The sequence below is a fragment of the Physeter macrocephalus genome, chromosome 14 (genome assembly GCF_002837175.3).
Source record: "Physeter macrocephalus isolate SW-GA chromosome 14, ASM283717v5, whole genome shotgun sequence".
NCBI classification, from domain to species: domain Eukaryota; kingdom Metazoa; phylum Chordata; class Mammalia; order Artiodactyla; family Physeteridae; genus Physeter; species Physeter macrocephalus.
Window position 1 is genome coordinate 113,540,439 of NC_041227.1, and position 15,245 is coordinate 113,555,683.

Sequence of the window (15,245 nt, forward strand, 5' to 3'; positions counted from 1 at the left end):
TTTGTGACCACCTAGAGGGGTGGGATAGGGAGGGTGGGAGGGAGGGAGACGCAAGAGGGAAGAGATATGGGAACATATGTATAACTGATTCACTTTGTTGTAAAGCAGAAACTAACGCACCATTGTAAAACAGTTATACTCCAATAAAGATGTTAAAAAAAAAAGACTGACCATATCCAGTTTTGGCAAGATGGTGGAAGAACTGGAAATTTCATACAGCTGTTGGGAATATAAAATGTTACAACCACTTCAAAAACAGTTTGGCAGTTTCTTAAAAAGTTAAATATACCCTAATCCTAGGTATTTACCCAAGAAAAATAAAAGCATTATGTCCATACAAAGACTTGTCCACAAGTGTTCATAGCAATTTCATTTGTAATAGCCAAAAGCTGGAAATAACCTAAATGTCTAACAACAGGTAAATGGATAAACAAACTAATATAGCCATACGATCGAAGAATATTACTCAGCAATAAAAAAGAATGAACATCATGCCACAATGTAATTGAATCTCAAAATAAGTATGCTAAATGAAAGAAGCCAGACAAAAAGAGTATATACTATATGATTCCATTTATATAAAATTCAAGAAAATACAGACAAATCTACAGTGACAGAAAGCAGATCAGCGACTGGACAGAGTAAACAGTAAGAGAGAGAGGCTCAAGGAAACTTCTGAAGACAGCAGATATGTTCCTTACCTTAGCTGGACTGATGGTTTCATGGGAGAAGACACATGTCAAAACAACAATTTGTACACTTTAAATTAAATGTGCAGTTAATTATGTGTCAGTTTTACCGCCACAATGCCATTTAAAAAATCCCAACACTGTGGAGGGAGTGGTAAATTGGAAAAATGGCCATTTTCCATCATCATAGTAAAGATAAGTTCACACGAGAATCATCAAAGGTGTTAAATAAGTCTGAGGGTGGGGAAAGTCTGATGAGGAAGAGGGTATGTGCATTGTCCTAACGTGTCTCCGTGTACATTGCTTATTAGTTATAAGGAGAAAAATAGTAACTGTACAGTGGGAAAATCCAACAAAACTTTGGGTGATCAAAATTATCATCAATTATGGGAAGGCGGAAGGCAGAAACATGGTTCCTCCAGATGCAATACCTCGAAAAGGACACACTTTCATTTTCTAGTGTTCTGGTCAGGATACATAGCCTGAATCTCAGACAAAACCAAATGGAGAAACATTCTATAACATAACTGGTCTATACTATTAAAAATGTCAGTATCATGAAAGAAAGAAAAGGCTGAGAAACTGATTAAAGGAGAATAAAGAGACATAATTAAATGCAATACATGAGCCTTGACCTGATCTAAGAATGGAGGAGAAATACCTGAAAGGATGTTATTGGGATAACTGAAAAAATTGTAATATGGACTATATTATTTATATCAATGTTAAATGTCTCGAATTTCATAACTGTACTTATTGTGGTTAGATAAGTGAATATCCTTGTTTGTAGGAAATATGGGTGAAAATATTAACTGGTAAAGGAGCATGATGTACATAACCTACTCTCAAATGTTTAAAAGATACAATAGAATGATAGACAAAAAGTGGCAAAATGTTGAAAGTTGGTGAATCTGTGGGTATATTGGAGTTCTCCATATTATTTTTGCAACTTCCCTGTAAGTTTTAACTTATTTCAAAATAGAAGGTTTTAAAAATCTCCAGACAAATGACACAACAGAGTCTCTGGGAATGACACTGAGGCACTAGGATTTTAAAAATCTTTCCAGGGGCTTCCCTGGTGGCACAGTGGTTGCGCGTCCGCCTGCCGATGCAGGGGACACGGGTTCGTGCCCCAGTCCGGGAAGATCCCACGTGCCGCGGAGCGGCTGGGCCCGTGAGCCATGGCCAATGCGCCTGCGCGTCCGGAGCCTGTGCTCCGCAACGGGAGAGGCCGCAACAGAGGGAGGCCCGCATACCACAAAAAAAAAAAAAAAAAAAATCTTTCCAGGTAGGGTTGCCAAATTTGGCAAATAACAGTACAGGATGCTCACTTAAATCTGAATTTCAGATAAACAACAATCTTAACATTTTTTAGCATAAATACCTCCCATGCAGTATTGCTGCCTACCCAAGGAAGTACCCTCTTGGAATGCAATTCTTTTTTAACTTAATTTTATTTTTTTTATTTGGCTGCGCTAGGTCTTAGTTGTGGCAAGTAGGATCTTCATTGCTGGCATGCGAGATCTTTTTTAGTTGAGGCATGCAGGATCTAGTTCCCTGACCAGGGATCGAACCCGGCCCCCCTGCATTGGGAGCGCGGAGTCTTAACCACTGGGCCCCCAGGGAAGTCCCTGAAATTCATTCTGATACCTGTCCTCTGCTAGTCTTGTAGCATATCAGAGACATTAACTTGCATTATCCTTCAGTATCTAACATCATCTCCGTTTCTACTCTTGCAGCGAGATAGGGACTGAGATAAATATAAATAGATATTAAATGGCCGGAGTTTATGATGATGAAAAGAAACACTTAATGAATCTAGCATCTTCTATACTGATGGTCAACATCCCTGCATCGGCAGGCGGACTCTCAACCACTGCGCCACCAGGGAAGCCCGGTCAACATTTTTCAGCACTGATTATGCATATGGTAGCCAATGTCTAAGGTGGCCCCCAATGACCCCGCCTCCTGGTATTCACAGCCTTGTGTAATCCCTCCCACATTGTGCCAGGGTTGGTCTGTGTGACCAATAGCATACAGATGAAGCGGTGGTATGTTGCTTCTGGATTTAGGTTTTAAAAGACATTTAGGCTTTCATCTTAGTTGCATGCCCTGCCTCTGGGGGAAAGAAGCCATGCGGTGAGCAACCTTATGAAGAAGTCCACATGGTGAGGAACTGAAGCCTTCAGCCTACAGTCATGGGAGTGAGCTTGGAAGGTGATCTACAGCCCCAGATGAGTCTTCCTTTGAGACTGCGGCTCAGCTGACATGAGAGACCCTGAGCTAGAACCACCCAGCTAAGCCGCTCCCAGATTCCTGATCCTCAGAATTGTGAGAAATAAATGCCTTTGTTTTAAACTGCTGGAGTTTTGGAGTAATTTGTTACACAGCAAAAGATAACTAAGGTATCAAGATATAACATAATGTATTGTCTAAGTGTACATGCTTCCCAAAATAATTCTTTTTTTTTTTTTTTTTTTCAAAATAATTCTTTGAAGCAGGAACTATTACCTTCCCCATTTTGCAGGAAGGTAAACTAAAGCACAGAAAGGGCGCATTGCTCCAAATCACCCTACCAGGAAGTATAGATGGATCTATCTCCAAAGCCCTCACCCCTACTCAGGAATTTCAGAGCCTTTCATGTTTCCGGATGATGGGCTGAATCAGCCTGGCCTTATTATTTCATCTTATTTAATTCTCACCATAGAGTGAGATAGGGGAGGTAATTCCAGAGAAATCCACCAGCCAACACGGGCAGGAAGCCCTCAAGTTAACAGGACACACACTTTACACTTACCTATAAGCTAGGCAGAGCAGATTTGGTTTTCTTAACCCCAGTTTAGAGACAAGTAAGCTAAGGCTCTGAGTGGGTAAGGCCTTCGCCCAGACAAAGCCAAACGACCCCCGGAGTGGTGGACAGGTGGAGCCGGGCTTGAATACTTCTATTCCTCTCTCTCCAGCCTGCCAGGCTACTCCCTAATCTAACTAATGAGGGGCATGTTTTCTAAAGTTGCAGAAGGCCCTCCCCATACACATTGCAGGAATGTGTGTGTGTTGTGTTGATGGGAGGGTGGGGGGGCTCACTGGGGACCCTGGAAACTACTTCATCCTTCATGTCCCCGTTCAAGGAAAAGGAAGGGAAAGCTCTCACTTTTCACCCCTCTCTTCACTTTTCACCCCTCTCTTCCTTTCCCTGGGGTGTGCTCCCACCTGGGAGAGAGAGGGAATGCTGCTCTCTCTGGGATGGCCAGCCCTTTGGCCTTTTACCTAAATGCCAATCTTTTCCCTCCCTGGAACTGAGAACCTGTGGCCACCCCCTCCCAATTCTAACTCTTCACTGCTGTTCTCCTGTGGATTAGGCTGCAATGACTAAGGACTGAACTCTTTTCTCGACCAACAAAAGCAGACCAAAAACAAAACAAAACAAAAGACAAAACAAACAAACAAAAAACAACCCTTTGAAAACAGCAAGAGGGATTGGGGTTAGAACTAAGTGGGGACTTCCAAACCCGATCCCCTGGAGCAGATGGTCAAGAGAGGCTGTAGGTAGTATTAGGTTGGCCAAAAAGTGCCTTTGGTTTTTAAGTAAAAATAAAAGGCACATTTTTCATTTTCACCAAGAACTTTATTGAACAACATATTCACCCTTTCGTATGACCACCTTCTGCCATTTTCCAGGCAACTTCATAATTCCATCTTCCCAAAACTTTTTGTCCCACTACCTTCTGCCATTTTTCAGGCAACTTCATAATTCCATCTTCCCAAAACTTTTTATCTTTTTGAGCAAAGAACTTTTCCAGGTGCCTTTTACAGTCTTCCAGGGAACTGGATTTTTTTTCATTAAAAGAAATTGGTAAAGACCTAAATAAATGGAAATCTGAAGGCACAATGTCTGGTGTATACGGCGGATGAATCAGAACTTCCCAGCCAAGCTGTAATAGTTTTTGCCTGATCATCAAAGAAACATGCAGTTTGTGTTATCCTGATGGAAGATTATGCGTTTTCTGTTGACTAATTCCGGATGCTTTTTGTCGAGTGCTGCTTTCAGTTGGTCTAATTGGGAGCAGTACTTGTTGGAATTAATTGCTTGGTTTTCCAGAAAGAGCTCATGATAGAGGACTCCCTTCCAATCCCACCATATACACAACTTCACCTTCTTTGGATGAAGACCGGCCTTTGGTGTGGTTGGTGGTGGTTCATTTCGCTTGCCCCACCATTTCTTCCATTCCACATTGTTGTACGGCATCCACTTTTCATCGCCTGTCACAATTTGTTTTAAAAACGGAACGTTTTCCTTACGTTTAAGTAAAGAATTGCATGCGGAAATAGGGTCAAGAAGGTTTTTTTTTTACTTAACTTATGTGGAACCCAAACATCAAAGTGATTAACATAACCAAGGTGGTGCAAATGATTTTCAACACTTGATTTGGATATTTTGTGTCTGTCGGCTATCTGCCGCGTGGTATAGCGTTGATTGTTCTCAATTAATGTCTCGATTTGATTGCTATCAACTTCAACTGGTCTACCTGACCGTGGAGCCTCATCCAACGGAAAATCTCCAGCATGAAACTTCACAAACCACTTCTGACACTTTCCATCACTCACAGCACCTTCTCCATACACTGCACAAATCTTTTTTTGCATTCCAGTTGCATTTTTACCTTTCTTGAAATAATAAAGCACAATATGCCAAAAATGTTGCTTTTTTCTTCACACAAAAATGGCTACACAAAATTCACCAATTTTGATAAGTCTTTTTTTAAAAGCACGCTGATATGACAGCTGTCACATAAAATCTAACAAAATTGTTTTGAATGAAGTTAAAGACAGCTAAGCGCTACTAGAGCCATCTTATTGAAAAAACTGAATGAAACTTTTGGCCCACCCAATACATACTTTCTTTAAGATCCTTCTGGAAAGTATCTCTCTTGACCGGAGTGGTTCTGGAGGCTGAGTGGGTAAAAATGCCTGGGATTACCCCTGTGTTTGCGATGTGACTGGAGAGGAAAGATGGAGGTGGTCCTTCTAGGAATCAGGAGAGACCAGATGACTCAGCAGAGTTTGTCAGGGTTCCAGTCACCTCTTGTCTCCTCTTCAGGAGAAGACTAAAATCTGCCACCTGGTGTAAGTGAGCTCTGAGAGGGATGTCTGCTTTCTGAGTCAGCCGGTGAGCTTGAAGAGCAAGTGAACTTCTAAAGCAGAGTCCACGGCAGGGAGGCTGCAGCCAGCCCCGTGAATCACCTTGGCTTGGCTTCGGAGACTGGCCTGGAATGTCTCTGGTGGCCCTGTGGGCCTTGGGGGGCTGGTGAGTCACCTCTGTGAGCTGGAAGAGCCAGCAAGCCCCCCAAAGCTCTTCTGCTGTTCCAGCTCCCGGGGCACCTCAGTCCAGATGCCAGGAGGGTCTGGGAAGCAGCACCCTGGGTTCTCCTGCAACAGAACTGCCATCACCCCCTCCTGCGCTGATTCCCTGACTTCCCTGGCTCCGCAGACACCCCAACCCCACAGACTTTCTCCACCTCTCTGGGCCATCAGCCTTTGTACCTGGGCTTCCAACCAGTGCGGGGCATTTCCTGCTTCCCCATCCCCTGTGTCCATCTGATCCCTCCCATCCTAGAAATTCTCCACGGTGGACTGAGGCTCTGCTCACTCCCTGCCCTGCCCCCACCCCAGCGCTGCACTGGACTCCGCACACCAGGGCACTGCCCATCGTGGCATCGACAGGCTGGTTGGGTTGCCAGTTGGGTTTATTGAACTGTTTTAAGTCCAGCAGGCCCTTCTGATCCCCGGAAGCTTCCCAAGGGCCATCTTTCCCATTCCCTGGCCTCCCAATATGCCCTGGGGGGTCGGGGCTGTAGGTTCCCCTGGGAGTTTGGCATCTTCTCTGATCTCCTTCCCTGGTCCTCCCCACATCTGTCCCTCCCCCAGGACCCAGGCCACATTTCTCCCTAATCTGTCCACTGTTGGGCATGAGAGCCCCAAATCAAAGGGAAACAGGGAAGGGGGCGGCAGAGAGGTCACTTCCAAGAGGAAGTGGGCTAGGGACCAAAAGTGCAGCTGGCCTTCAGAGCAGCTCACCCCCAGACAAATCCCCAGAGCACCAGGCAGGGGTTCAGGGCTGCTGGGACCCATCCCAGAACCTTCCTTGACTCTGGTTTGGCATGAGACTTGGGGGTCCCAGGGAATGATGTCCACGCTTTTTGGATATGCTGTGCCTCCGGCAGTGGGGCTCAGGTTTCGCACCAACCCTTCTGAGCCCATTCACTGCGTTGCTCAGCAGGAAGCGGGGTCACAAGCAGCCTCCGCACCCTCTTTGGAGGCCAAATCTGAATTGATGTCTAATCTCTGCCCATTGATAGCTAGGAGATGGAATTTGGAGAGCTTGCCCAGAGAGAAGTTTTTCGAGACGGTGGAAAATGGGTGGTGGGTCAGTGAGGTTTCCAGGAAGCAGAGGTGAGTGGCCATCCTAGTCAGCTACCTCTCATCCCACACAAGCACTTAATTTCATGCTGGACCAGCTCCCAGGCTGGGGAGTTGACCTGGAAAGGAAAGTGGCCTTTACTCAGCCCTGCAGCTAACAGGCAGGGCAGGAGCGGGGCTGTTTAGGGTTCAAAGTACCCACAGAGAGTGGAGAAGGAAGAGCCTGGGAAGGCGGCCTTGGGGGTCGGCCAAACGTGCAGGCTGTGCCCTGCCCCTTCCGGACTGAGAGCCCCTGGGGACAGAGCCATGCACTAAGTGCTTGGAGAAAGGCAAAGGGTGCACCTCAAGGAGTCTCCAGTCTGAGGGTCAGACACGGCCCTTAGCCTCAGGAAGCCTCCGTGCGATGGGGCAGACAGCCCTGGTTCCCAGCCCTGACCTGAGTGAGGGCCCCGGGTCTGATCGAGGCACAGCGCAGCCTCAGAGGCCCCAATCTGATGTCAAAATACAGGGGCATATACTTCTCTCTTACAGGAGAGCAGAGCATTGGAGGAGAGAGGCTTGGACCTCATAATCTTTACAGTTAGAGTTGCAGCTGGTCCGCCTTCCTCTGCGTCCCCACGGTGTACACGTGCCTCTTTTCCCCACTCCGCCTGCCCCTCAGCAGGAAGGCAGCTTGAGTAGAAGTTCTCAGTTCACCAGCTACCACCAGGAAACCCCCATCCTTCATGTTCCCTCAACCCTCTGCTCCATCACTCTCCCACCCTTTCCCCAGGCAGCTGGACACCCCCTAGATATGGAGCTGGAGACACTGCCACATTGACAAAGCCGCGGGCCACTGTGGCCCCTCTCTCTCTGACCCAGGAGTAGTCTAATGTCTATGGCAGTGCCCCCTCCCCCCCAGTTAGTGCCACCCTACCCAAGCCTGCCCTCACCAAGGGCACCCATCCTTTCTAACCGAGGGCACCTATAAAGGAAGTGGGGGAATACTGGGCTCCCCTGCCCAGAAAGGAGGAGGGGGAAGAAGAAAAGGGCACTTAAGGTACCCTGCCCACAGGCCAGGCCCAGAGTGCAGCTGGAGATACCCAAATGTTAATTACCAATTAGCGCAGTTCAGGTGGAAAGGGCAACTTTATTACGTGTAAAATGGACTTAATGTGGCAGGAGCTGTGGGATCAATTTCTCGAGATAAGATGCTTTTAGGCTAATCAGTAGGTCTGTGATGTCTGGATATAAAGGAGCAGGGGCAGACTTTCTTGAGACAGGTTCCAAAGAGCCAGAAGGGAGGAGGAGACCCCTGCCCTATCCTTCTTCTGGGAGAGCCGGAAAGGAAGGCTGGTAAGAGAGCATCTGGGATGGGGGTGGACGTGGACGTGGACAGCACACTGGAGAGGAGGTGGGTCTTGGCACCCCTGAGGTGTTCGGCACCCTAGCCCCTCACTTTCTTTTCCTCCGTGAAAGAAAGAACAGGTGGGGCTGAGGGTTCCTTTAACACCCGGGTGACGACGCAGAAAGATCCACACATCTCTAGAGCTAGCTTTGGTGTTCAGGGCTTGGGAGGAAGGTTCCTTACTGTTCTTCGTCTCTGCTGAAGATGCCCTGATGAAACAGGGCTTGTCCTCGGTAGCAGCGTCGAACATCCCTGAGTGGGGATAGTGAAGGCTGGGGGGTAGGGGTTCTACTTATGGTTTTCACTCAGGCCAAGAGGGCTGCGAAGATTTAGGTGACAGCCAATCTGAGAGCTGGAAGGCTGGCTGGTGTGAACTTTGGAGGCTCTGAAGGGAGAATCGTGCCAGTCCACATGCCTGTGATGTCTAGCCACAGGGGTCAGGAAGGGGGCCGTCCAGGCACACAGGCCTTCACTGCTTTCTCCTGCCAGGATCGCCCCCCTGCTACCCTCCTCCCACCCCACTCAGACTCCACCTAAAAAACAAGAAGCAGGTCCACCCTCATCCAGGCTCCATATCCCTTCTTTTTTTTTCTTGCGGTACGCGGGCCTCTCACTGTTGTGGCCTCTCCCGTTGCGGAGCACAGGCTCCGGACGCGCAGGCTCAGCGGCCACGGCTCACGGGCCCAGCCGCTCCGCGGCATGTGGGATCTTCCCGGACCGGGGCACGAACCTGTGTCCCCTACATCGGCAGGCGGATTCTCAACCACTGCGCCACCAGGGAAGCCTTAATGTCCCTTCTAACTCTAATGCCAGCTCCTCCCACCATCCCCAAGGTGTTGCTCTAGCCTCTTAGAAAAGCTCCAACTCCCAGGGCACAGGGCCCGCCAGCTTTCAGACTCCCCACAGGCTCTGGGGCACCAGGAGTGCGCGGCCATATTGCCTGCTTCCTCAGCACAGGGCTTCCACGTCATGCTGGTCCTTTTCTCTCTCAGCTCGGGAAATAACCATTGGAAGATGGTGGCCATGAAGACCTTCTCTCTGCTGCTGGTGTCCCTGCTCCTGGCATTGGTGCTAGGAGAGAAGGAAGAAGGTCACTCCAGGTTAGGGTGAGAAGGAAGGGGTCAGGTGCCGGGGAGGAGGCTGGGGGATGACTGGGTTCTATTTTCAAGGGGGAGGTGAGAAAGGGAGGAATCCCAGGCCAAGAGGAAAGATGCTCGATGGAAAAAAACCTTTCGGCAGTCTGAGTACAGGGTGAGGCTAGAACCAGGGAGTCTTTTTTACGAGCTACTGTTGTAGCTGGAGAGATTGTGCTTAGATCTCCGGAAGGACTTCTCAGTGGTTAAGTGTCTGAAGTAGATGATAGCATCTCCCTTCCTAATGAAAGCCTTAACCAGTCATTTATGTGTGCATTTGATCAAATTTTACAGCAGGCTTCCTGTGTGCCAGGCACAAGGGATATACCTGAAGAGTGGTCCACAAATGCCACCTGCCCTTGTGGAGCATATAGGCCCAAGGGGAAAGCAGACGAAGAACCATCTAGGCAAGCTTCAAACTGTCATGAGCGCTGTGAGGAAAAGGCAGAGAAGATTATGAATGAATATAGCAGGGGGTTCTGTTGTGTGTTGGGGAGACCAAGAGAGACGTGTCTGAGTCGAGTTAGGCCTTCTCATATGCAAGGACAAGCCATATGCCCCTGTCAACTTGGCTAAGTTTGAGACGCAGCTGTCGCATGTATACAAGGACAGACAACATCACGCAGAAGTTAAAGACCATAGACCTGGACCCAGACTACCTGGGGGTAAACCCTGGATCCTACCTACACTGTGTGCTAAGTTAATCTCTCTGCACGGTGGTTTCCTCACTTACCGAAGGGAGATATACATAGTGTCTACCTCCTTGGGGTGCTGTGAGGATTTAGTACGTTTCTCTATTAAAGGGCTTGTAGAGGACCTGACTCATAGTAAGTGCTGTTATATGAGAACTCACTATTGTTAGGAAACTGAGAACCAAAGAACTGAATCTGGTGGGGCCAGGGCAAGAGGAGCAAAGGAGAAAACTGTGTCTCAGTCCTTAGGGATGAGGGGGACCCCTGATCTTTGCCCAGAAGCAGAGCCTCAAACACTGAGGATGCTGGAAGTGGGTGCTTGAGATGAGGATAAAGCCCCAGGGGCTTGATGCATGGACAAGAGGGTGTCTCCATAAAAACTGACTCCCTAGAAATGGGCTGCTTCCTTTCCAAATATCAGCCTCCTGCTGGTGACAATCATTTACCTTCGCACCCTCTGCTCCTTCTATGGCATCCTGGTTTCCCTCTCTCTCCCCTCCCTGCCCCTCAGGTTCCACACTAAGGCCAGCGGCTCCCAACCACGAGGCCCCAGGTACGCCGAGGGCACTTTCATCAGTGACTATAGCATCGCCATGGACAAGATCCGCCAACAAGATTTTGTGAACTGGCTGCTGGCACAGAAGGGGAAGAAGAGCAAGTGAGTCATGCGTGCCCTTCCCTGCCCCCGGGGCCCCGTGTGATGCACAAGGTCAGGTGGCACCTTTCGCTTAGGTGCTGCTGGGGAGCTGGACCACATGGCGGCCCTGCCTGGGACCCTGGCTCAGGCAGCAGTCTGGTCGGGGGGTGGGGCAGGATTTGGGCAATTTTCCAATCCTTTTCTTCTAAGAGGAGGGGTCGGGAAGATGTATGGGACTCACAGAGGATCCCCGGGAGGCTGGGGAGGAACCAGCGGAGCTGAATTGCTGTCAGTGACTATTTGGCGGTGGCAGCTTCAGACTTTGGAAATAGGATAAACTGCTTTCATCGTTCTTCTCTATGCAAAATCTTTTCCCCTGCCCTCACTGTTTGGCCAGCATGGTAGCTTCTGAAAAGCTTGTCACTGATAGCTGAAGACAAGCAGTGGGGAGGCTGAGTAGAGAAAGAGGTACCCTCTGCTCCTTGGGTTGAGGTACCAAAAGATTGGAGCTTCTTTGGACTGGAGACCATCTGGAGTCTCCCCTGGCCCCACCCACTCCCTAATCTTTATTTTACCAGCTGGAAACACAACATCACCCAGAGGGAGGCCCGGGCCCTAGAGCTGGCCCATCAAACTAACGGGAAGGAGGAGGCAAGGGAGCAGCAGGGGTGAGTCAGCCCACGGGGGAAGGGGTCGGGGTGGGGCCTCTTGACCCCACCTCATTGTTCCCTCTCCCAGACTCCAGAGCAGGGCTAGGCCCCAGATAAGCATCCCCTTTTACTCAGAGTTCAAAGAGGGGTCTTCACAGAACTCCTGGAGGTCAGTCCAAGCCTAAGGGAAAGCCTGGGAGGAATGGGGGTGGGGGTCCTGGGAGGGAATCTGGGGCCAGAGTTTCTAAGATTGATGACTTAGTGTGCAGAGTCACCAAGTCCAGGAGTGGGGCACAAAAGAGACCTCGGAAACTGGCTTCTCCACTTCTGCCTGCCAAACTTCAGGAAGGCTTTTGTGAAACTGGGACCCTCTGAAGGCCAGTGCCCTGAAATCAGTTACCCCGTCTCTGTAGGAAGATGAGGAATTGATGACACAGACCCTTCTAAAGAGTGAATATTCCCAAAGTAATCTCTTGGGGTTTTGGAATGCACTCTGGGACACTTGGAGAGGTGGATGGGTGGGATGTCTCCCACCAGAATTGTTTGTCTTTGCCTGTATGGAAGAGCTTATATTCCCTGGCCGACAGGTCTGGGTGGAGCTTTGAAAGCTGAGACAACTGAGAGGCAGCTGTGTTGACTTGTACACCCCACCCCCACCCCACCTTGTCCCACCACATTGGAGTCCCAGGTCCGGTATTTACTCTCTCTGGGTGGTGCCCAGGCTAAAGGCGCCTGCCTGAGGCTTTCTCCTTTGTAGCTCCCTACCCAAGAACCCCAGTGATGACGATTTGCTGAAGGATTTACTGATTCGAGAGCTGCTGTCCTGGATAGTGGATCAGATGGAGCTCTGCAGGCTCAGGTGGGAGTCTGGTAGCTTTGGCATCTTGCATAGTGGTTGTGAGCTTGCACTCTGGGGTCAGACATGGGTTCAGATCTTCACCTCAACACATGCTAACAAATTACTTAGACTCTCTGAACCTTGGGGTTTTTGTGAAAATTGGGGCTACTTAAACCACTTCATGGGATTTGGTGGGGTTTAAATAAGATAATTCAAGGAAAAGGCTGAAATCAACATCTGCAGCGTACTAAGAGTTTGGTAACCTTGACAGTTATTGGTACCACTTGCCCTTCTTCCTCAATTTCCTCCAGGTGAGATGCTGCTCTCACCTGCCCTACCCACCCGAGCCCATCCTAACCTTAGCTTTTCCTTGGTACCGTTGTGCCATGGCACCTTCTCAGTGATGGAACCCCTAGAGTTGGAGGCATGTTGCCCTTCTCTGTAGCTGCTGCTGGTCTCCATAGTCCTCAAATCCTCCTCCTAAGCTAGGAAGTCTTTCAATCTATTATGTCTCAGAAGCAAGGGATGGCTCAATACCATGGAGAGATCCACCCACCCGAATGGTGAGACAGGACACTCATTTAAGATGCAGACACCAAGGCACAGAAACCAAAACAAATTCCGACTTCGGTGCTGGGAAGTTGAGGGACTGAGGGAACAAATCTGGGATGGCTTCCTGTAAGAGGCTTAGAAGGAAGAGAGGCATGTGACCTGAACAATGGAGAAGAGAGTATGAGAAAATCTCCACAGGAAAGTGGGGAACAGTCTCTGTGCTTTTTGGAATCATTTTGATTACTTATAATTAGAGAGGTAATTTGGAGGCAGGAGCAGTTGAACTATGGCTGGGTGCCAGGATACGTTTACTTTGCTGCGTTTAAGCTGATACCGACCTTTCTCTCCACTGCTCCACTCCTCTCTCCACTCTGCACAGGTTTCAGTGACTCTGACCAAACCCAGCTCAGAACTGGACTCTGTCCTTCACTTACTCAGCTCCTGCCTCAGCTCCACCCCAGGATACCCCAAAGAAACCAAACCAAGTTCAAGCTGAAATAAATCTTTGTGCCCATTGTCAAAACATATTCACGTGTCTACTGAGCACTAAACTGTACATTTGTCTTTGTGTGTGCACCACCCAGTGAAAAGGAGGTATGGCCCTTACCCATCTGTTAATTCATCTGTTGTTGCCACGAACACTTATTGGAAACTTAACACAGGCAGAGACTGTGCTGAACACTGGGTGTACAGCAATGATGGAAACAGAGACAATCCTTGTCCCCAAGGGGTTTACAGTCTAGTGGTGGAGATGGACCTTAATCTTTAAACACACAAACACATTAATAATTACATAACATGCAGAGTTCTGTGAAGAAACACTAGGGAGCTGTGAGAGGACAGAGAAGCCTCATCTAGGTGGAGTGGGCAGTCAGGAGGGCCTCTCTGAGAAAATGACGTTTAAGCTGAGTGAGATTTGAAGGATAAAATGGCCAAAGGGTGACGGGAGCCTTAATAAATATTAGCCAGTGCTATCGTTGCACAGCAAAATGGGCAACAGTGAGGACGGCACAAGTAGAGACTGGGCAGGTGGGCAGAGGCAGGGCCTCAAAGGCCATGTTAAAGCTTTGAGATTTTATCCTCAGTGCCAAGGACAAGTACTTGAAGGATTTTAAGCAGGGGCAGGTCAGAGAAGATCTATTTGCATCCCCGAACCATCACACTGATGATGGTGAGAATTATATGGAGATGAAGAGGGATGAATGTGGAAGAGGCTCTTACCGGATTCCAGATTTCACACTAGGGAGTTGCCAGTGAAGGTGAAGGGAAAGTGGGAGAACTCAGTTTGTCCAAAGGTCAATACCCCTTTCTTCCGGTGTTTCAATGTTTTTCCACCTCGGCATGCTGCCTTCTCCCAGTGCCCTGCATCCACAGAAGGCAAGGCTGTCTCTCTTTCCCGCTTAGTTTAGGTTACCTTTGCCTAATGTCCCCTCCTCTCCCCTTGATCTAGTCATATTTTAGCATACTAGAGTCAAACACACCTAGATTCAAATGACTCTCTAGGTCTGTGGCTTGGCAAGTTAGCTCCTCTCTCTCTGAAGCTCAGTTTGCTGTCTGGAAAAGATTAAAAAGTACTCACTTCATAGGGTTGAAGTATTTTAAAATAATGCCTGGCACAAAGTAAGTGGTCAACAAAAGTTAGCTTTTGTTATTATTATTCGCACACTTAAACCTCAGTTTAAAAACACTGGGGTAGAGTCGGCGCGACGGGCTTTCCGTCTTAGAACCAGGGCCCAGTTTGTCCGTAACCTCGCGGAGAAGGCCCCGGCGCTGGTCAGCGCTGCTGTGACTTACTCGAAGCCTCGATTGGCCACATTTTGGCACTATGCCAAGGCTGAGCTGGTTCCTCCAACCCCTGCTGAGATCCCTACAGCTATTCAGAGCTTGAAAAAAATTATCAATAGTGCTCAAACTGGTAGCTTCAAACAGCTTACAGTTAAGGAAGCTCTACTGAATGGTTTGGTGGCCACTGAGGTGTGGATGTGGTTTTATGTTGGCGAGATCATAGGCAAGCGTGGCATCATTGGCTATAATGTTTGAAGACCAATCTTTGCTCTGTTATTTGGGTGTTCTTGGACCGTGTGTGAGCAGACTGCTATTTGAATAAAATAAGACAATGTGTCAAAATCAGTGTTTTCTCTGTCAAGCATTACATGGAAGGTCACAATTTCTCTTGATATTAAGTTGGGTTGTCTTTTGCTTTAATACATTAATACAGCTCTAAATGCATGTCTTTGCTTAGCCTGCAAT

At 48.4% G+C, this 15,245-nt stretch overlaps 2 protein-coding genes across 2 annotated transcripts; both read left to right on the forward strand.

Annotated features, from left to right (window-relative positions):
* Window positions 1-9,502: 9,502 nt before the first annotated feature.
* GIP (gastric inhibitory polypeptide) lies at window positions 9,503-13,470 on the forward strand. The gene is made up of 5 exons (XM_007109408.2): window positions 9,503-9,593; window positions 10,830-10,976; window positions 11,534-11,623; window positions 12,363-12,464; window positions 13,375-13,470. The coding sequence occupies exons 1-5, from the start codon at window positions 9,508-9,510 to the stop codon at window positions 13,382-13,384; spliced, it is 435 nt and encodes a 144-aa protein (XP_007109470.1). The 5' UTR covers window positions 9,503-9,507; the 3' UTR covers window positions 13,385-13,470.
* Window positions 13,471-13,984: 514 nt separating this feature from the next.
* On the forward strand, window positions 13,985-15,122 carry LOC102993871 (ATP synthase subunit g, mitochondrial-like). Its single transcript, XM_055089793.1, has 2 exons — window positions 13,985-14,024; window positions 14,692-15,122. The coding sequence occupies exons 1-2, from the start codon at window positions 13,985-13,987 to the stop codon at window positions 15,033-15,035; spliced, it is 384 nt and encodes a 127-aa protein (XP_054945768.1). The 3' UTR covers window positions 15,036-15,122.
* The last annotated feature ends 123 nt before the right edge of the window (window positions 15,123-15,245 follow it).

Excerpts from the sequence above, each read along its gene's own strand:
- GIP (XM_007109408.2), top strand. The coding sequence starts at position 9,508 with ATGGTGGCCATGAAGACCTTCTCTCTGCTGCTGGTGTCCCTGCTCCTG. Across the intron at positions 10,977-11,533 it reads CAGAAGGGGAAGAAGAGCAA|CTGGAAACACAACATCACCC; the intron begins GTGAGTCATGCG and ends TTATTTTACCAG. Across the intron at positions 11,624-12,362 it reads GAGGCAAGGGAGCAGCAGGG|CTCCCTACCCAAGAACCCCA; the intron begins GTGAGTCAGCCC and ends TCTCCTTTGTAG.
- LOC102993871 (XM_055089793.1), top strand. The coding sequence starts at position 13,985 with ATGGGCAACAGTGAGGACGGCACAAGTAGAGACTGGGCAG. Across the intron at positions 14,025-14,691 it reads CACAAGTAGAGACTGGGCAG|AGTCGGCGCGACGGGCTTTC; the intron begins GTGGGCAGAGGC and ends ACACTGGGGTAG.